Genomic DNA, 22,581 nt, shown 5'->3' on the forward strand with positions numbered 1-22,581 from the left:
AGTTCATAAAGAAGTTTGCAGCCCACTTCTTTGATGCATATTATAAGTGCTTGACCTACAGAACTTCTGTTGGGCTCATTCATGGTTCCAAGTGCAGATGTGCAGGGGATCTGCAAATAAGAGACTCTGCAAAGCAGATTAAACAAGCAGAAGAAAATACCAATTGGCACTGAAGACCATCTTTTAAATATTTTCAAGTTGACACACATTCATTTGCATTTTACAGTTTAGGATTGTCACCAAAAGTGAAATATGGAAAATAAACAGGATTGTTCAGAAGATTTTGCCAAATGCCTGTGCTTGAAAAAAAGAATAAAAAAGATGACAAAGCTTTGCATAATAATGGCAGACAGTTTCATTGGTGTATGAGGCTTTACCTTGGCTCTTGGGAGAATTGGTAGGTGTGTTTTGAGCCTTCTGCTGTGCTGCAGAATTGCTACTCACATTCCCTTTTTTCTTTAGAACAGCTTGTGCATTTTGTTCATTAAACCCTTTTCCAGTTGACTTTTTTGTCAGACTGCAAAGAAATGATTATATCCATTATATCCAAGCTTCAGATCTAGCAATGTTGAATTATATATTAACAAGCAATATATGTGTTTTAATATGCACACATATATAACCATTGGAAATGCAACCTAAAAGGTATACTTTTTGAAAGTAAAAACTACATGTGTGTATATATATTATATATATGCACATATATGTAAATGACCCATTTCACAATTTTACAGTGCTTCAGCTGTTTTCCTGTCCAGTTTAATCTAAGCTATCCCAGAAACAATAAGTTTACAACACCTTGTGTAGTCATTAACTGTTCCAGTATGCAGAATTCTCAAAGACCTATAACAATTTTTAAATGATTAGCATGAAACAATCCAACACAAAAGCTGAACCAATTTCATCTTTACAGCAAAGCTTCCAATAGGTAGCTCAAATGGTTTTGCTAACAACATGCAACAGAGATACATTCTCAGATTAAAAAGAACATGCTGACTTAACAGTAAAAGTTCACCTGAAACTTTTTTCACAGGCATATATATGTACATATATATTTAAAGCAGTATATTGATTTGCAACGTACCTGCTTGTTGTGATACTAGCCTCAAGGTCAGTCTTTTTTTTTTTGTTGGTGATTCCATTTGGTGTCTTTACAGTTGACTTTGTTTTCACTATTGTAAAGTAAATTCCAAGTTAATTATACAAGGAAATGCATTGCATAGAAGTATTGAAAAAACTCTAATATCTTAAGGTGAGCTATTGAAACCAGTACAGATGCTAAACTTGTCAAAAACTTTTGTATTTTATATGGCTATGAATTGATCATAAAATAAAGTCAGTTAACAGAGGAGAAATTTAATATTCTTCTCTCAATATTAATTTACAGGGGAAGAAGGTGACTTTTATCAATCCATACTAGATTTTTTTAAAGCTTGCCAGGCTGGTTTTCAGTGTATGACCAGCCTGGGACAAATGAGAAGGGGACTTTAAAAAAAAAATAAACAAAATATTACCCGTCTGTTTTTTCCCTTCCTCTACCAATTTATCCTCTTTGGGTTCCTCTGTCTGTTCACTGGCAGTCTGGATATCTGGGCTTGAGTTTGCTGACTTGCTGGAAGTTCCTGCCACAGTTGCTACGGAGGGAGATTCCTTCTCTGTGGTTTTTTTCAATGGTTTTGTTTTGATCTGCACGCTTGAGGTTACTGTCAGCACTTTAGGTCTGGCACCTGCAGTTTTTCCTTCATGGTTCTTTAGTCCTTTGGCACTTCCTGAATTTTTCTGTCCACTTGCAGATGATGTCTTTTCTGTATCTTGCTTGGTAAGCGTGCTTTCAGCCTTCACATTTCCATTACTTTCTATTTTTGTTTTTATAACAGCTTTAGCCTTTGGTGAAGCAGCTTTTTCCCCAGGTTTTGAATCCTTAGTAATCTTGGAAACTACTTTTTTGCCATCTTTTCCCTTCACATCCTCATGCTTTGAAGCCGTATTAACAGTGTTTCTGTTGGTGCTTGATGTATGTCCAGATGCTCCTAATCCATCAGATTTCATTTTATCCTGATTAGTGGAAGAATCTCCCCAGCAATCTTTCTTGCTGTGTTCTGTCCAGGAAGTATTCCGTGTCCCAGCAGATTCAGGAAGAGATTTGTTTAGCTGGGGGAAAAAAAACATCAGGAAAAAACCCCATACCAGAAGACAATTATAACACCAAGTTATCCATAATCTTTCATTTCTGAAACACAGCTACTTTTTAAGTAGTACACGAATCTTAAGCAACAAGATTCAGCATATAAATAATTTAAAAAAAAACTTGCTCAGATTGCAGTCTTTCAAAGATGTAAAAGTACCAGAAATAACTGGAGTGCCCAAAAAATCTCATGTGATAGGCCACTCTATATAGAAGATATGGAAATAATTAAGTAGAGTCTCATTTTTGCTTTGGAGAAGTTACTCTGTAAATATTTACGGTTGGACTCCATGATCTTGAGGGTCTCCTCCAACCAAAACTTTCTATGATTTATTTATATTATTAGTGTCTGCTGAAGTAAGAAAACTTTTTTTGTAAGTTACATGAGCGTATTTTCCAAAGAGGAATAAAGACTATGAATTATTACAAACATAAAAACTAATTTATAATACATGTGATATTTTTAACCATGACTAACAGCGTACCCACTAGATAAGTGACAACAGTCATATTCTCTCTCAGGTGAAGATAGATACTGAAACATAGGGAATTAAGTGCATGAAAAGGAATCTTTGTGATACCATGGTCATTGCAGTGTATCCAAGACTGTCAAATAATGTGAAATCCATACTGTTTTTCTACCAAGTAGTGATGTAGATGTGAGTGCGAGTCTCAATGTAACAGTGGTTGAGGGCACTAAAAAGTAATTTTTCAGGGCAGGGAGTGTAACGGGCTCAGTGCTGTGGTGGGTTGTGATAACAGCAGAGATTCATTAGCTCAGTAGCAAACCATGTGCTCTGGGAAACAGATCAGTTTCATTACGTAGCAACAGGGGAATGTGAGATCCTGAACACAAATTCCTGTCTTTTATTTGAGCTTATCTGTTTGAAAGTGTAGCAGAGCATAGGCAGAGTCCCAAGACATTACTGATTCTATAGAAATAACAGTTCACCAAAAAAAAATACAGATTTTTCAAAAGCAAGTTCCATTAAATAATATGACAAATTAATACTGAATTTAAAACACACGATGAATATAGTTTTTCTTTGCAAGCTTCTGAGTATTTTTAATGTTTGGAGATAAATGTTTACCTGAGAACTAGTGAATACAGGTTTTTTGCCAAGTCTTCGGTCATCACCCTTGTCAAATGCAGCTGTAAAAGGAACGAGCAGTTTCTTAACTATTTAGCAGGAAAGAAGGGAGACAGAAAACAATGCAGCCTACTCAACTGACATAATCTGAAATCCAAAAGCAGTTCTTTGGGTCCTGTAATTTTTTTAGGAAGGCTTATTTTGGTGTAATGGCAAATGTTAAGTGGAAATACATGGGTTTATGTTCAGAACAAAAAATGTGGTATTTGTAGTGAGGTCACATGGCCATAAGCAAACCGTTTAACTCTTCTGTTTCCCCATTTCCACAGTAAGACACATTTTTGTTTATCCAGGCTTAGGTCACTTAAAGGTTTCAGTGCACTGAGACCTTTGAAAGTGTACACAACTTACAAAAAAGAAAGACCTTCAGATTTAGAGTACTAATGATTTTTAAGTGATGTATTGTAATTCATAGAATACTTATTTATTTAAATAAGAGATTAATTACTTTAAAGTAAATTGCATTCGTTTTCAAAAGTGGTAAAGCCAAAACATCTGAATGTACACAGGAAGATCATAGTGCCTCTTTAGATTGCATGCAGCATAATGTCATGAGAATGATCCCTGTGATTGTCATGTGGAATATTCAGGCAGTGAATGCCCTTTTTTTTTTTGGACTGGTCTACCCTGGGAGGGAAGCATTTTTCAATAAAGCCTTTAAATCAATTGCGCTTGTAGAATACAAAAAGGCTATTTATAGACACTGTACAGATCCAGAATCAATAAGGTTTCATTTTTGTTTGTGTTAATGTTTCAGCAGAAAAAAGGTTTTGCAAAAAATGTATTAAAAAAAACTAAGCATTCAGCGCCTCATGTTCTGACATATTATTCATACATACAAAACATGTACCTGTGTATAACACAAACAAAAATCCTGAATTCTTACCGAAGATACTAAAAATAGTTTTTATATAGGTCTGTAAAAAAATCACACAAAAGGTATGCTGAAAATGGCACCCCAAGGATCTAATCCTTTTTCTAGCAATGACTCTGCACATTAATACCTACCAATATATTAAGACAAAATCCATATAAACTTGTGCCTAGGAAAACACAAGACATGTTGTGAATGCAAAACCCCACAATATAATCTGGCATTTTTCCTCCTCTATTATAGACTTCAAATTCTATATAGGTTAAATCTCTAGAAGATAAACCGCCACTAGAAATCTTAAAGATGATAGTTGGTTTAAGTTATCCTAGACTTATTTAATCTGAAGATTAAAATTTGTCTACCAGTATCGTCTGATTGCTTTACCTGTAATTAAAAACAGATAACTGATGCAAACATTTCAGCCTATCTGCTTATATACACAATGCATGCTAGCTCTGAGTTGTAATTGAATCTAAAAGAAAACAAAACAAGTTCTGGCAAGATGGAGTTTGGACGACTACAGCACACCTCAGTCTTACATATTTTTTTTGTATTGAAAGCACTAGTGCAAAGCAGCCTAGACATTATTTACAATAAGGACATGATCATCCTAAAAATAAAACTCCCCAAAACAAATAACCCCACCACCCTTGTTTCTAAAGCCAGCTCCTCAGCTTCTAAAAGATTTTATAATCCAGAAAGAAACCATAAACCTGTTTTATACAGTAGCAGTCACATATTATTTGACTACATCCCTAAATCATGGTTAGACTGTCATTGCATCTTTCTCTCAGCATGTAATTGTAGAATAAAATTTTCATGTATCTATAGGTGTAAACGGTTTTAATAACTGTCATATCGTAACTAATCTTTAACAAAAAGGACACTGAAATGTTTATTTCTCCTTTGAATCAAAAGTGATTTGGTTGTAGAGAAGCCTTCAACACATTCTTTTCTAACCCTGTACTGTCAAAGCTAATATTCAACCGGAACCTGAACTCCATCATCAGCTCCGCACCCTCGGAATACTTGTGTACTTCAAAACAAAGAAATGTTCAGAACAAAAACTCCTTTTTGTTGGAAGTGCTGCGGGTTAAAATTTTGCGAGAACCCTCTGCAGCTCCTGGGGGGCTCTGCAGCACACACACAATATCACTGTACCCATCAACTGGAAGTCAGGCTGCCTGCATTTACGCACAGTGCACGAGATCAGCATTATGCAAGAGACAAGCAATATTTATGCATTATGTAGGAAATAATAAAGGACAGAAGCTGAACTCATAGAACAGATAATCTGCTTTGTGCAAATTTAATTCATCCACAGTGCTTATCTCCTTAAAAATCAGACAGATAAGGTTTTTAATCCTACTGCAGTATTTTCAGTAATTTAGTGTAGCTGTAAATAAGAACAGAATCAATCTACATGGTTTTGGTTCCTATTATATACACTCCTAAAAGGAAAAGCAGGGGAGATTTTCACAGAAAACGACTATCAGATTTCCACGTAGCTAAGCATGCTATCGTGCTTCTGTTCTAAAATACCACTTTAAAAACCTAAAGCATCACAAAGCTTGCTTTAATTTATATCTAGCTCCACAATACCACCTACTTTTCATCTACTAAACAGATCGCTAAAATATTCAAATGCCATTTGATGCCAGACATACCTGCTTGTATTTTCTGTTGATGGTCTGGCCTCATCAGCTTCCAGCTTTCTGTGTGACGAACAGCATAAAAAGACTGAACCAGGAAGACCCAGAGCTTATCACGCAGAGCCTGGATCTTGCACGTAAAACCCTGTGTTCAAGTAACAAATCAGCAGCTGGCGAGGGGCATATTGTCATAGCAACCAGTCATTATTCCTTTCAGAATCTGCTTACTCCCTAAGCTAGATCAATGATGTCATCACTTATATTTTATAATGGCCTGGTAGATGGAGATGCTGCTTTTGAAGGATTATTGCCCCCCACAGTAATTTTTGCAATACTTTAAAACCAAGTCACTCCAAGGCATGCTACGGAACTAGAAAACACTGCATTGCTCTTCTTTTCCTTCCATTTTTTTTTTTTTTCAAATGAACCCCATAATAGCTCTTTGCTGTCAGCTGTGTCACAACAAGGTCATATACTCTAGGGAAAAATAATGTATCTGATTAAATTTTCATTGCTTTTACCAAGAAGATCTACAATAGCACCAGACTGCAGTAATTCATTATGCATTTATTTTTAATTCTTTGCTTATAGCATCATTTTGGGTATTAATCAGTATGTCGTATTATTTATGACTTATCCCCAGCATTACAGTCAACCACATCTTAAATATCATTATTTAGATTGTGTGAATACACACGGCATATTATACACACGAAGACTGATACCTCCCCCAAATCCAGAAAATAAATACACATTAGATTTAGGAGGCAGCCCTTGCTTCAGAGGACAGTCTTAAACAAAAGCAAACATAGCTGTGACTTTTACAAAATGGGGAAAAGATACATAGAAAAAGGATAAGCTCTCTTCACCTGTAACTATAAGGTAATGAAATATTTTGATAAGTTTTTTCTCATCCCAAATGTAAAGTGATAGTAAAGAACAACAGTGCAGTGGTGCCGATGAGACTTGCATTCTCAGTAATACACAATAATTTTTTATTGCCATAGACAGGGTTTCTCTTTAAAAGAAAATAGGTGTTAATATCCAGTAAACAAATGGCAACATTTTCTGCACTTGCAACAGGACACTGGATTTCTGCAGGTGCTTTTCTGTGTGACCCCAGCCGCAGGACTGAGCCACCTGAGCTCAAACCACCACATCACCCGATTTGAACCGTTATAGGAAACAATACCAGAATAGTTTTTCCTACAAGCATTGCACATTGAAAAACCTACCGTCTCCTTCACATTTGTGGACTCCAACAACGTATCCACAGCTACAAGAAGAAAGCAGCTATTTTCATTATTAATACTTTTTTCAATTGCATTAAAAATTAGTTCTAGAAGGTCAGGTTTGCTGCTCATCGCCTGTGCCTGAGGAAACAACAAGAGACAGCCGTTTAAAACAAAAGAGTGTACTTCATATGCAAAAGCATTCCTGGGCAGGGGGGATCTGCTGCCCCGCTGTGCAGGGGCCTTGAGCTGAGCATCTTCCTTTGTGTCTGTCCCACAACCCCACCCCTCTCCAGGCTGCTCGCAAGCCATCCGGAGGCCTCTCGCTAACCTAAATTTTAGGAACAAACACACTGTGATCAATATACAGCCACATGCAACTCTGAATTCAAAGTGTTTTAACATCTCCCTATTAATTTTTTTTAATCCTCAATACATATTAAAAAAATCTTTCATGGGAGAAGCAAAACAGCTACAATGACATGTTCTCACCAGCACCTGCAGCATTACCACATTCTTGCAACTCAACAAATAGCACTAGAAGTTTGAGTACACTGTTAATACTCATCATCATTCTTGTCAGTACATGCTCTTGTTCTAGGGGTGCAAAAGCTTTTTCAAAGCTTACATATATAATGATCTCTTTGCAGCACAGACACCGTCCCACTAAATTCATTGTAACGTTTGCTTGACTGAGGCACATAACCTGAACGCAGTATCAACCCTGCACAAAGGATTAATACGCTTTTAAACAACACTGGAAAAAAAAGCCAGCTTCCCCCAGCTTAGCATTGCCTATTTTATTTTTTATTTTCCATAGAATTGTACTTTATTTAGCAGTCTGAACTATCCAAAGTGTATTATAATTCAGTTTATTTGGAAGCATACAAAAACTTGAGGGCATTTTACCTGCAACAAAACAGAGAAGCCTTCGCTTTGTACTACGTCTAGGAAGTTTGCCACAATAAATGTTACGCATTCTTCTTGCAGCCTCGATGCCAAGGCCACAGCTGCCTCCGTCCATTTCACTTGGGGCAAACTATTGATCAGCCGGTCACTCTCCATTAAAAGGAAAGCAGCATTCTTGTGGTTCTTAAAATAAAAACAGAAATTAGCCTGGTGCCAAGTAATCACTTAAAGAATTACACCTCATAAAATACCTTCTGTTTAGTTACTGAACACTTACACAAGGATCCAGTCATATATTAATTTCCCTTCTTTAAATATATTTGGATTTTGATAATTCTGAGCATTATGCCTACCTTTGAAACTAAAACAGAAATAGAAAAATCTACTGTTTCTGTTTTGCCTGGTAAAGTTTTCAGTACGTTTTATTGTATTTTTTCAACTGCATGTCATTAAATATTGCATTCTTGAACAAAATAAGGTGAATGTTGACGGGAGAACCTGAATAGAGAAAAACCTTTCAGGGCATTGAAAGATGTAATCAATTCTTAAATAAAATCAGTAAGTGAAAATTTTAGATGAGTGTGGATGGCCTAGAACTTGGGATACATAGACACCCAAGCATCTTCAGAATTATGAATCCTTTTGATTTATTTCAAGGAGGCAGGCATCAAATATTTGTCTTCCTAGATGGAGCTTTCACTGAACTTACAGTCTTCGTTGTCTAATAGTCGTGTTTCTTAGAGAAATGTTATGTTTATAGTTACATTTTTAAAAGCAAACATATTTCCTAATATTTATTCCCCTGGTCTGTGCCTTTGCTTCTTTCTTGCATTGCATCAGCACGGTACTCGAAGGCAACTTCTACTGGCTAACACATCACTTTAAAGAACTTGCCATTTATTGTTACCCACATTATAATGCATTTAGAGCTATACTCAGCATCTCCTAGCAGGTCACTGATAAATTATGCAGTAAGATCAGTAACACTGGAGAAAGCAACAATTCAGATAAATACTTGACACAAAACCCCCTACTGCAAATTCAGATTATAATGACGTTTGTCTTGTGCAAAGGAGAAAGCAGGGAGGATTTTTTTCATGCGTGTTTTGTTAAAACATAAAATCTGGCCAGCCATTGTTCAGCTATATTTTTTTATTACTTTACTCATCTGTTGGCAAAACCAGTTTGCTTCTATGCGTATAAGGTAAATTAAGGATTAAGTATATGTTTATGGTTTGCTCTTGCTCCCAGTGGACTCAATTACAAGCTTTTTGAATTGTCCAGAATTGAGACCCTGCTCACAAGGCAATAAGCATTTACTTCTATTAGACACTTCCAGTGAAATATAACATACCTTCATTGACTTCTAATAAAATAAGCACTTTTAAGAGTGGCTCTGAGTTTTACTTCTTTTGTTATATTTTTTTTCCTAACCATTTGAAAGTGGAGTCCACATTGCTTGTCTAAAAAAATGGTAATTTTATTGCATGTAGTTGAGACACCAGGGATAATACCGGAATGGTGTTTTAAACTGCACTCCTGTTTTAATGTTTCTGTGTTCATCATTGTGGCTTCCCAGAGATTCTCTGATAAGCAATCTCCTTTTCTTTGCACCTTTTCTTCCTCTGAAAGGCTTCCCCACAGTAACTAGGTTTACATTTCCAAGATTGATAAATGAAAGGATCAGTAGAGTCATAGTGTTTAACTGCGTGTAACTGTTATAAAGTTTTCCATCGGAGAACTGTAGCAGCAAAGAGCATTATAAAACATACAGTAGCCCCTGCAGAATTGTTCAGCCTTCTTTCTCCCTCAAGCAGCCTTAAGCATTTTTGCAGATGGGGGTTTCCCAGTGGATTTTTTCACAAAGTTTTGGAACTGGGTGTCTTAAGAGCTCAGGGTTATATGATCACTCACTGCAACTGTTCTGTCTGCTTAATTTTTTAATTTTGCAATTCTAAAAGGTTTCTCAGCTTGAGTCCATAAAATACCAGTGAATCTTGCAAAGACCCACCAACATAAATTTTAAATCAGTAAAATGGGAATGAAAACACACCTCAGTCCAGACTGCAAAATTTCCTGGAGAAGCTGGGGACAGAGCTGGACCAATACCAACACCACAGTGCCCTGACTGCTCTGCAAATGCTGGTGGCTCAAAGGTCCTTCCAGCATTTCAACACAAACTGCAAGCACAGCACCTTGATTTAATAGGCACAGAGGGGAAGGAGAGCCTGAAGTGGCTCAGGCTCACCTTGAAGTTGTCCTGACTATGCTGTGCAAGGGTGCCTGGAGAAGAGCCTAGAACTGTGTCTATATATGGGTGCTACACACCTGAGCTACTTTCAAGATGGGTGGCAGTGTAACTGTGAACACCTGTAGATCAGAATGAACTGCTCTATAATCCTGAAAACCTTACTTAAGACATCAAAAACATTTATACATTTTATGACATACAAAGCTAAGTACAGATTTTAGGAACAACTGAGTATAGTGATCTAATATAATGGCAGAACAGCTAGTATCTTAAGAGCTATAGCTACTGTCTTTATTCCGTTAGAAATTATACTTTCTGATAGAAGGACTGTTCATTTTTTTAACTGTGGGTACTCTCAAGCTTCTCTTGGTACAACCACATAGCTCTGAAATCTCTTGTTTTTCAGACTTTCACTGGAATATGCAGTAGCAGCTGCTGCTCACAGATGACCTGCTGGTCTCAGCGCTTGACGGGTAAGTACTCCAAAGAAGTCCTGAGAAAAGACAGTCCCAAGGAGCTTTCACGGCCTTTTCAGCAAGGGGCCGTTCTTGGCCAGAACCATTTGACAGTACATTTGGGGATATGTTTGGCAGTGTGGGTAGCCATACCTGAGCCTTTTCAATTAGATAACAGTAACAGAGACACGGGGACAAGGGCTTCAGCATGAGATATACGAGATATCACATATGGAGCTGTCTGGTGTGTGCTATCTCATTACCTGAGTTAGCTACATTAATGTTACTTGAGCTAGCTAAATTACACTTTGTGTATGCCAATCCACATTATAGTCATATACATATACAGTCCTGCTTGGCAGCAGCTGTACAGGTTTATCTTTAGCTCAACTACCTACTCTTATCTCTGTCACAATTCTGTGTACTTACAGGCTAATTACTGGACCAAATTCCTGTTAACAGGTCTAGTTCAAATCAGTTACTTTTAAGTCAGCTCTGGGTGTAGTTCTGCGCAGAAACAAACTCAGTATTTAAGTTTAAGCAGATCTAAACAGGAACAGTGTTAATATGTGCCACAAAAAATAATGCTTGGCTTTGAGGGGACCAATTCAGTACTGTTACCTGAGAAGCAGGAGAGATATATATATCTTATACTGTTACTTTATTTTTGAAAAGGCAGCTTGCCTGTAAACAAATGGCTTGTGATCACCGATAGCCAGTGATAACCTGAAGTCTAAGAAAAGTACATTTTTTCCAAATTAGAATATAGGCAAAGAGGAAAAGGCCATCTCAAACAATGCACACTGCCACCTAACATAGAAATCCATACAGCAATTTGCTGTTCCTTGCCATCTGAATACATAATGCTGCGCTATGATGTCAGAGCTGGGGTTTATACACTTACTTTGTATTTTCATGCTGGACTTGCATGTGATTGTCACTAGACTGTGCCATGAGGCATTACAATGACATCTGCACATCAAACTCTGTTTTTAAATTGTTATTTTAATGGAAACTTTTATATACTATAAGTGTACTACAGATTTAAAATATAGTATTTATTATGTCTTAATTACATCACACAGCTAAATAAGGAAAAAATGCATATCACTCCATTTATATGTAAAGCACACTGTATACTACTTACCAAAGAGTTAATCAACATAACAAGACAGTTGTTCTGAAGTTCAGCAGGTAAACTGGCAAAGCTTCTCTCTGACAAGCATTTTGTAAAATATTTTACCACCCATCTGTTGAAAAAAGAGTCTTTCTTAAAAATACGAAAAATGTTCTATCTTTTTAGCATCGGTGATACTTCTAAAGTATTGTGAAGACAAAAGTGTAAAATGTGAACATTTTATATGCCAAAATAAACAAAATCTTGCAAAGTAAAATAATTTCAACAGAAAGCAGAGAAATTAAAAACATCAACCATAATTTATTTTATTTTACTTACTTCATGCAAGCAGCGTATAGGTTTTCCGCTCCCAATGAATGCGCAATAGCCATGCATTCTAGCACAGGTTGCTGCTTTCCAGGAACAGGCTAGAGTTGTTGGCAAATTATCACAATTATTGTACATTCCAACTTACAGAAACTGCATAGAAGTACAAAATCTTCAGTTCAAACAGAAGTACAGTTAGCTACCATGGTGGTATTTAGGTTTGTTTGCCTTTATGCAGAATAGGGAAGTGAACTGCTTCTACACATCAGTAAAGCGGTATTCAGCCTAGTGAGTCTAACGCATGAAAATGCTTGACTCTGAGCAGTTGTTCATTTTTAAACTAATTCTAATTAAACAAATATTTTCTAAATACATGCCCGTGAAATCTGATATGCAAATATATAGTATTTCCATATTCCTGTTATGAACAATTACATATACAAGGGAATGTATCAAATTATACGCCATGTATATATTGCATTGATCATGTGGAATACTGCTTTTCATCAGTTGTGGTTTACAAGCCTCTATCAATAGGTGGATGATACCACAGGCCTTACTTCCATCATCAGTCCAAGTGAATTTACACATAAGAATAGGGCCTGTTGACTTAAGCTAACACCTGGAACACACGGTTAAGTATCTTGTCAATATGATGTGTACGTAATAGAATGACAATTCTTCTTAGAGTTTACGGTTCACAAAATAGCATGAGAACTGACATACCTTTTGGAAAAAATTGCAGTAATCTCTTTTCAAAATGTAGATAGCCACTTCTTTCAGCCCATCTAGCCCATACATATCTGCAATGCCCAACATGCGACTAAAGAGAAAGCAGTAGCCACAGGAATCGAAAATCATTTTCATGTATGCATTTTGCTTACAAGACCATTTACATGCTAATTTCACCTCTTTATTCAGTCAGAATTTACTGCAGAAATAGACTAATAACTGAGTGTGAAACTTGCCAAAGAATAATCTTCAAACAGGAACATGGATTGACCTAATAATAATCTCCCAACCACTGGGTCTGTGTAAAAGTGACCCTCAGCCACTGGCTGGGACACAGCTGAGAAGACTCCCAATGTCTTCTGTTTTAAGGGTAGCAAGTGAAAATGATATTTGTGCCAGCAGAGTTTTGGCATCTTGTAGTTTTTCCCAAGGGTTACATAAAATGTTATTGATAACATCGTATCCAAGAATTATGTCTCTTCCAAATACAAAAATCACAGTGAGAAAATGATTAAGTATTTTACATAATAATGCCAGTTTTATTTTCTATATCAATTCACTACCTAAACATTGACATTGAGGCATATTATAAACAGTTCCGTATTTTTATTTTAGGTAAGCTTTTAACACCGATTTCTAACATGAAGAAATTGTGGTTTAATATTTAGTGGCAGAGTTCAATGGCTAATACATAAACAGTTTCAATATTTCACACATTTCAGAACTTACTTCACTAATTCAGGATGACATATAAAACTGTAATTAAAAACTATCCTAGAAGAAAATGCCAACATTGACATTGGTTGCTATATGTCATCTTATATGGATCTAAGACTAACTACTTAGCCTTTGCATCAACTCAAAAAATTATTTTAAAATAAATTCCAAATATTAATTATTTTATATTGTCACACATTGTACATATTATTCTGAAAACTAAAAGGAAGGTGCAGGCAAATTGGGAATGATTTTGGTGTAAAACATGCTCCTGGTTTTTATTCTCCTTGTATAATATTCCAGGAGTGTTTGGCCCACCTTTTCCAGTAACACCCAAATAAACAGGATTTTGTCAACAGCTTTATTTTTGGAATTTCCTCAAGTACCTTTAGGTGTAATGATCACTATATTTGACATCTTCATCTTATTTATATTACACAAAGAATTTTCCTTTTGACTGACAAAATACAGAACAAGCACAAACTACAATTAAAAATAATATGAGTTGACATATACCCAACATCAACTTTGTCCGGAAAGTCCAGAATGCCTCCATATATAAAATGCAAGATGACACTCATTTCTGCATGGCTTATGCTGGGAAAAAAGAAAGAAAGAAAGAAAATACGAATAAAACCATATCCAGAATAAAACCGACCACACTTTTTAGCCAAAGGAAGTTGCCCAAAAGGCTGATACATCATCCAGCTGTTCTGTAAATGGAAAGTAAATGGTCTGATAAAATTAAAGCTATTTTCAAGATCACTGCAATGTGAAAATATCTAAATGGACTTGCTGAAACTTTATAATACTCTAAATCTTGGAAATTATAATAAATCATAAGCAGACTAATGCTAGTATCTAGATTATTTACACTGATAAGATGCAGAAAGGTTTTTTATCATCTCCAAGCTCTTTACTAGTAATAAGTCAATTATTAAGCAACTATGTATTTTAAAATCGTTTTACAATGATTATTTTTAATTCTTGATTTCAGGAATATATTTAAGCTTTTCCCACCAAAAAATACATTTAATAGTGTTGCTACAAGGTTAAATAGGAATGTTGCATGTCAAGATATTTAGAAAACAGTCTTTATGCCTAGATTCAGATTAAGAAATAGGGAATTTCTACACAGAGTTGTGTTTGCATCCTTGCATCATCCTAGCATCCTAACAGGGAAAGGCACAGAATATCTTATTTAAAATGGTGGACATGATCTCCCAAACAATACATCATTTGTACTTTTGTACATACATCTTCATTTGCAATCTTCAGAACCCACAAGTGCCGTGTACATAAGTGTAAATGGAATGGAATACAGAAATGCAGATTGAGCTAACAACCTTTAAAACATTAGATGTGTTTAAGCGACAGACGTTGATGACTAAAAACAAAAGGGGAAAAAAAAGATTGCAAGACACTAAGAAGCAAAATCAAGGCAGTTGTCTCTCTATGTATTAGTACACATGACAGCCATAAAATCAGCAAGAAAGGGTTTCCCCACAGTATTGACAGCTGTTATCTTAGGCAGAATTTTCATTATTTCAGAATAAGCCATATGTACTTTATTTATAAGTGTTTAAAAAGACAGCATGGAAATCTGCACCAAACAGAAAACTGAACTAGAAAATGTAAAAAAAAAAGGCTATGATTCTTAATAACAAATTATGAGACAGTGGCATGAGAATATACTTATATAAAGATTACATACTTCTCAGGAGAAAGCCTCTGCTGAAAGCAGGGATGAACATTTCTTAGCAAGTTAGAAATCAGTTACAGAGAGGTAAGTGTAAAAAAGGGCCTAATTGTTGACTATCAACCTCTAAAACATACTATGCATAGCAGAAAAGCTGAGGAATCAATTAAAATGCTTTGTTTTATGAGGAAGCTATAACCAAATCAACGGATAACCTTCCTGATTTTGCAGCAATATTATTACACTGACAGAAAACTAAAGTTATGAAAATACGAGAAAGTATCACTTGGCCAAGCAATTTTATATTAACACAAAGCAATTCTATTTTACAACACTCTAAGGTACACAGTTCTTTCTGAAGAAAGCTGAGTTAGCCAACATCATGCCTGAACTAAACAAGCTACCATCTACAAGTATCAGTATTGGTTTGATTTTAAAGAAAATTTAATGTATTTCAATTGATTTTTCTGCTATTGACGAGAACTAACCTGGCAGCCCCCAAAGTCTTAATATTCATCCTACACTGACAGCTCCATTATTTTCATCTCTCACACAGAAAGCCATTGCCAACAAGGACACTAGTCAAAACCGTTTTAGTGTATGATGCTGAAATATAATTATCAAACACTGTTTTAAAAATGTAATTCTTTGTCTTTACATTGTAAATATACTGTTATTGTACAAATAGTATACACTGTTCACTCATAGTACTTTCCATGACATGTACAACGTGAAGTGAGAGAATTGTAAAATAGACTGTGAATACTAAAACATACTCTACAAAAAAGGATTAGTACTCTTGTGCTGTTGAAAAATAATTCTTCCCTACGCTATCTGACAATATTAAATACACTACATGCACTGTTTCATACTGAAGTCAAAACAGTACTCAAGAAATGTATCAGGTTAAAGAAAAGTGTCAAGGCAGATTAATCTTCAGAGCTCTACACACAGCACAGTTGTTAGGTATTTGCAGTGATTTTCAGTTGCCCACCTCTGCTCCCACATGACTTGCACAGACGACACTTACCCTTGAAGAGTGATGTGCTCTTGGGAGCTTTCAGCCCAACTTCCACTCAGCATAGCAGCAAAGTAACTAGATCTGGCACATAAAATGGCCCTGAGAGAGAAAAAGTAAATGTAATTCCGCTAGATACAAATATTTATTATGAGCCTCTTTGATAATATTTACTTAAATCTTTGCCCTTTATGCACTAAGGTGTCATCTGTATACTGCTTGCCTTTTTCCCAGTATGCTTGGAATTTCAAAATACACTAAAGAAAAAGAACCAGTATTCTATATTCCTAAATTAAAGCTTGTTTCTAGTATGACTTTGACATTCACACAAAGTTACTGTCACAAGCATTTTCCTTTTATATAATATAAAATTGCAAATTTATTTCTTCTGTTTTATTTACCAAGTAACAGTAAATAACCTTGTTTATAGAGCTCAATTTTAGCCAAATAATTAGATGCTAGATCTCTTAAATTATTTTTATACTACAAAATATGTAATTATTGAAAAGATAAGAGAAGTATAAAACTTCTCTAACTTGAAATTGTCTGGCCAAGTACTTACCAGCACATCCTAGAAGTCAAACTTGATACTAACCTATGCTACACCAATATGAGGTGTGTTTCCAGCACTATTTGAGAAACGCTGTCAGTTACTTCTGCTTAGACTTATTACCCTTTTATATTTAAAAGGCATAACTGGCCATGAAGGAGCTAATTGGATTTCCTCCTGCTTCCCCCAAAGACAATAAAGAAATCCAGACTAGTCTGTGTAGCTCAGTATCTCCACCAGTATCACTGTCTTCAGAAAAACCCAGATGAGAAGACCTTTGCAACAGGGTCTTCTTAAAGTGGAAGGGCAAAAAGGAAGAGAAGAAAACTGCTTTGTAATTTCAGCCTTCCAGATTTACACCAGTTATAGTGTCAGTCTTTATGTATCTTAACTAGGCTACTGCAGCTGTAGATAATATTTTCATACATAGAGTTTTTTCCTGACTCTTACTAAGCTTTCTATTATTTACAGAATTACTTTATGTTGTGTATTTCCTGTGGCAGAAACAGCAAAATGTTATATTAGCCACGAGAATCCTTCCTTTTTCATGTATTTGTTGGTTCTTAAAATGTTTCAGCGCCCTCTCATTTTGTGTAGGAAGAAGTAAGACAAGTGCTATTTATGGTCTCTTTTCTAGTCATTATATATTCTGGAATCTCTCATCTCTCTTCCCTCCTCCTGCTTCAGAAGTCTTAGTACTTTAAATTAGGAGCTTCTTGCACATTCCTCCTGTGATTGATCCAGCAATAATAATAATGAAGCTTTTACAGAATGTTTCATATCTCAGTAAAATATGTCCACATGTAAATGGTATTGCATCACAACTTCGAGTATGTGAAGTTCTGAATACACACAAGATCTTGGTTTTATAAGATACAATAACACAATATCATATAGGTATGAAATACACTATCACCAATTTTGTCATCCTCTCCCAAATAAGTTTTAGCAATGAACAGGGCTAGATCAATTGCATGGGCATAGTTGAGGTGGATATTTCAAAGACTCACTTTAAATAACAGAGCTACTCAGTAAAGTATGGACAAGTATGTATTACCTAAATACATATTGATAAAATTTTAACATACAAAAAACATGGAGATACCAAATGAATTGAAAGTAAATTTATCTGTGCTGTCCTACTGTCATGGTTTGTGCCACAAGTTTATTAGTGAAGAAACTGACTTGCTCCACTCGGAGCTCTGTAAGAATTCAACCCAGCACGAGGCAGATGTAACGTGGGGGCTCCCAGAACGCTGCTGCTCATGCTTGGAAGTCTGTTCCAAGTTCACAAGGCTTCACAAGAAAGTAAAGAATACTGAGATAAATTGGTGGGAGAGGGTGGGGGCTTAAGCTGTCTCCTATTTGAAAATCCCTTAAAATAGTGGTGCTTTCACCACAATTATACCTAAAGCTAGATTTCCCTTATTCACTCCTGCTGTTCACATGATGCAGTACTAAACCAAGCAAATCTTGTCCCTTTTTCAGAACATCCTTGTTTTCTGTATGATTTACTGCCATATTTTGTGATGCGGGTTAGACGAGATACATTGCTCCAGGCAGTCAGTGGCCTAATTTAAAGAGGCTCTGCTGATGGAATCTTTTTGTTGAATTTCTTTTTGCATTAAAGTATTTTTTCTCAAAGTTATGAACTTGAGAACGTCTTCCTATAGTGTAGACCAGAAGAAAAAAACATGCCTAACTACTCTACATTCTGGAAATAATATCTCCTATTATTTAAAAAATACATTAGCTCCCCCCACCGCGAGATATTTTCTGTAAAGATATTTGTAGTGCCGGTAATACCCCCACACACTGGTTTTGTCTTGAGAAAATACTAAAAGCAGTGGAGGTTTTTTTACAGTCTCTCTCAGTTATTTATATACTCAAAGGAAACAAAATACAAGCTGTCTAGTTTGCTATCTCAGTGCAAACAAATTCTTATCAATGGTACAAGCAATGGTACTGACGCTTTAATTTGCTTTCTGAAGCTACAGAAGTCCAATAAGCCAAAGTTCTTAAATAATCTTCGACCTTAGATCTAATAAAGGCTGCTGACAATCTTTACATATACGTGACTGAAATAATGACAGTAAAATCATTCTGTATGCACAGATTCTGAAGAACAGAAAAAAATACATCATTACTGCTTCAGAAATCTTCTACCTGTATGGTAATTTTGTTCTGAATAGTTTATTAATCGATTTTTTTTAGAGAGCACAGACTATTTTTGAAAAGGTTAGCAAAGAAGACTTACACAGTGTTTATATATGATTATATACACTCATTATATTAGTTTACAATGGCAATCTTAAAAAGTGCTATATAAGCGATTGTTCTCACAGTAGTCGTAATTAATAAGATAAATAATTTTCATTAGTATCAAAGTATGGCCACTTCTCACGTAAGACCCCAAACCTGTAACTGTTCACAGCTAGGTAACAGCACCAGTAATGATTTACTATAGGTATACAATGCCAGCAGCGTTTTATACTAGAAGGATTTTGATTGAAAAACTTTAAATACTTAAGTACCTGTGAGCTTGAAAATCTTTGCCTTCTATGCAAATATTAATATCTGGACAACAGCGCTTCTTGTAGAGCATCATTAAGTCTTCTCCTAACACAGAGGCAGCTTCTAGTTTGGAATTACCTGCAGATGGGGAAAAATAGCTATTTCCACTTTGCCAGTGTAGACTAGACTAGTGACAGTACATAACCAGCTTAAAATATTTGACAAGAATCTGACATAACGAGAATTATTAATATTGTATATCCAACCTAGATTTTTCCTTGAGAGGTGATCCAGACCTTGCCTTTTCCTTGTTTTAATTTGAGATACCAGAAAATTGACCAGTGCTTCATATTTGATATCTATAGAAGTGCTATAGTTATTCTTTCTTAAGATTATGTAACCAGTTCATTTATTGTACAGAGATCTGGTACCTCTGCATTAAAGAGAAGCAGGGCCTGAAGTTGTTGAGGGTCATGCCGTGCTGCAAGCTCCTGCCTGAATGCATTAGTTGCTTGATCCCATCTTACTGACACAGCTGTAGCAGCCAACACCTCGGCTGAGATGCAGCTACACACTTCCTCGTGTTACTAATTTCATTCACAGTTGCAGTAGGGATTCTGAAAGATTCTAAAGTCCTCATAAAAAAACAGTGGAACTAGTGGAAGTTGCTAGGAAAGGAATGGAGAGATTCTGCTCCACTGAAGTCCCATGTGGTGAGGATTCAAGTTTGCTGTATTACACAGAGAAGATGGGACAGACAGGATGCTGGTGAACGTGCCTGATGCCTGGAAGCCCTGTCAGATTTATTATGCTACACATTGGCTGGGAGCTGCTCCTGCCAAACTTCTACAGCAATTCCTTTTTATGAAGTGTGAGAGAATGAGGTAGACCATAGCAAAGAATAAGCCGTGTTACAACAACAGATTTAATCTTTGCCTGCATTTTTACATCTGTATAAGTCTTTGGATAATTGTTTAAAAGAAGAAAAAAAACAACCAACCAAAAATAAACAAACAGAAGTATAATTGCAAACCTACCTGCAGTGGCTTTGTTACTTTCTGCATCCACGACTACGTCTGGAATTTTCTCTTCAATACAAGATGAACAAGCAGCTTCTCTCTGTGTAGCTCCACTTGGAGTATTCTGATCAACAGGTGTTCTTTTGCCATCTTCAAGACAATTCACGTTTGTTTGAGTGTTCTGAAGAGCAGTGATGTTGTTTTCTTGTATTAATTTGGGTTCCAGTACTTTTTTCATCATAGCCAGCTCCTCAGCTTCTTTAAGATTTTTATCAGATGAATATACAAGCCTAGAAGATGATGTTAGGTTTACTACTGTAATTTTTCAATTGATCAAAACAAACAAAAAATGACTTTTTTGTTGTTGTTGTTCTAACAAAGTTAATGACCAGAACACAAAAGCTGGACTCTACAGTGCTTAGTAACTAAAAAGCCCTTTGTAAAACAGTATCTCTGGAAAACTTATTTCTGCAATGCTTGAAAAAGCATAAACAAGCATTATAAGTAAAATGTAATATCAGGTTAAAAAGAACAAAGGTTTCTCTCTCTTACATCTACTGGCAAAAGCAGAAGCAAGCTGGATTAGTAATGACAGACAACTGATTTATTAATCTTAGTATGACCATGAAAAGGCATTTGATTGCCCTTTAATATCATCAAATTTACCAACCCCCAAATATAAATACCTTCTAACATCAAGGTTACAAGTACAAAACTGTGAGAATGGTATAGTGATATAAATGAATGGAATTAGAGATATAAGTATAATTTCAAAGGAAGTGTTTGAAAGCATTAAAATTTGCAGTTCAGATTACCCAAGAGCTTTCCCTTTGCCCATAGAGTAATTCCAGCTTCCCACTTTCCCATCTGTTTCACCAGCTTATTTTTGGCTCAAGATCTGGAAAGGATCACAAAGCCTAGTCTGTGACTGCAAAGTTCTCATATTTATAGAAAGATACTGCACTCCAGCAACTTAATGGAGCCTTAAAAAGTCAATGTGAACAGATAACACGCTGTATCAGTGGTTTCATACCATATAGATGAAGTTAGCAAAGTTTAACAGAAGAGCTACAGTTAGTTTGATTTAGCAGATGTGCTTACAGATCTGCATTGAGTCACTCCATGGCAAAGAGGCTTTATTGTTAATACTGGGACCATAGTAATTGGAGTATGTAATTTGAACACCGTCCTCTAAAGGGGCAGAGAAAACATACAAAGGCATACGAGGAAATCATCTTCCTTCCTAAGTCCTATATTTAAAAGAATGAGTTAGGCAGAATTTGGTTTATGTGATACACATTCTCACCAAGAGACAATGACAAGAAATAAGGATGTAGGGAATAGGAATTTTAATATTTGATTAGATTTTGAAAGCAAGGGCCAGGAAAACGTGCGACAGGTGTATTCAAATTTCACATTGAAAGAGTAAGAAGGGTGGACCCTCTTTACATGGGTTTTCGAAGTTGTTGTACCTGTATGTGCATTCAGACCTAACCTGTGAACTTGGCCTGACCATCTATTGCTTGTCATATTTATAGTACTTTCCAACCCGGTGTAACAATAGTATGAGGCACAGACAAGTAATACCATGCCATATTACTAAGAACGGGACCAGGCGTTGCTTGCTGGGGCAGAGATATTTTGCAATTCGTTACAAAATTCAAGACCATGACTTCCACACATTTTCCCTGTTCACTATGCTTCTCAGTGCCCAACTTCTGTGTTTTACAGCTCTATGGCAGTAGGACTCAAGAACAGAAATTCAGAGTAGAAGCCAAATTAACCTAGAAATTTCAAAATTCCACAGAAGTATTCTGAAGTTTTGTCTTCAAGTTGTTTTTCCACATCAGATCTTCCAAAAATGTCACTAGAAGTCACATAGAGAGTGGCACTACTAGATGAAATCCGATAATTCCCACCTTATCTCTGCATCTTCAGCAGATGTAAGCAAATACTACAGTTACAGAAGTAAACTGGTAATGAATACTGAATATGAAAAACTGCAGGAAGATCCCTGGAGTAAGGGTTTGTTGACAGAAAATTGCCATTCATAACACTGAGGTTAAACTTACACTGGAACTTTACTTACTCCCCGCTCTCTTGCTGCAGAGCTATTGCATATTCAACATGTAAAGACAGTACGAGTTGACTTTGAGGGAGAAAGAAAATTAGCAGTAAC

The 22,581-nt window shown here is 36.0% G+C and overlaps 1 protein-coding gene across 3 annotated transcripts in view; it reads right to left on the bottom strand.

Moving 5' to 3' along the window:
• Positions 1–22,581, bottom strand: part of BTBD8 (BTB domain containing 8) — a 42,026-nt gene that overhangs the window by 12,317 nt on the left and 7,128 nt on the right. For 2 of the 3 annotated variants that reach the window (XM_065841648.2, XM_071810433.1), the window contains 14 exons: positions 20,421–20,692; positions 19,404–19,521; positions 16,332–16,421; positions 14,119–14,199; positions 12,880–12,976; positions 12,166–12,254; positions 11,857–11,959; positions 8,004–8,186; positions 7,098–7,235; positions 5,878–6,007; positions 3,277–3,338; positions 1,515–2,151; positions 1,085–1,172; positions 378–517 (listed from right to left, as the gene is read on the bottom strand). In XM_065841648.2, the coding sequence (XP_065697720.2) occupies positions 378–517; positions 1,085–1,172; positions 1,515–2,151; positions 3,277–3,338; positions 5,878–6,007; positions 7,098–7,235; positions 8,004–8,186; positions 11,857–11,959; positions 12,166–12,254; positions 12,880–12,976; positions 14,119–14,199; positions 16,332–16,421; positions 19,404–19,521; positions 20,421–20,692 (2,228 nt within the window). Of the gene's footprint in view, positions 1–377; positions 518–1,084; positions 1,173–1,514; positions 2,152–3,276; positions 3,339–5,877; positions 6,008–7,097; positions 7,236–8,003; positions 8,187–11,856; positions 11,960–12,165; positions 12,255–12,879; positions 12,977–14,118; positions 14,200–16,331; positions 16,422–19,403; positions 19,522–20,420; positions 20,693–22,581 lie in introns of those variants that run through there. The other variant, XM_071810434.1, reaches the window with a different exon arrangement.

Source organism: Patagioenas fasciata, chromosome 6, assembly GCF_037038585.1.
Source record: "Patagioenas fasciata isolate bPatFas1 chromosome 6, bPatFas1.hap1, whole genome shotgun sequence".
In the NCBI taxonomy this organism is placed as follows: Eukaryota; Metazoa; Chordata; class Aves; order Columbiformes; family Columbidae; genus Patagioenas; species Patagioenas fasciata.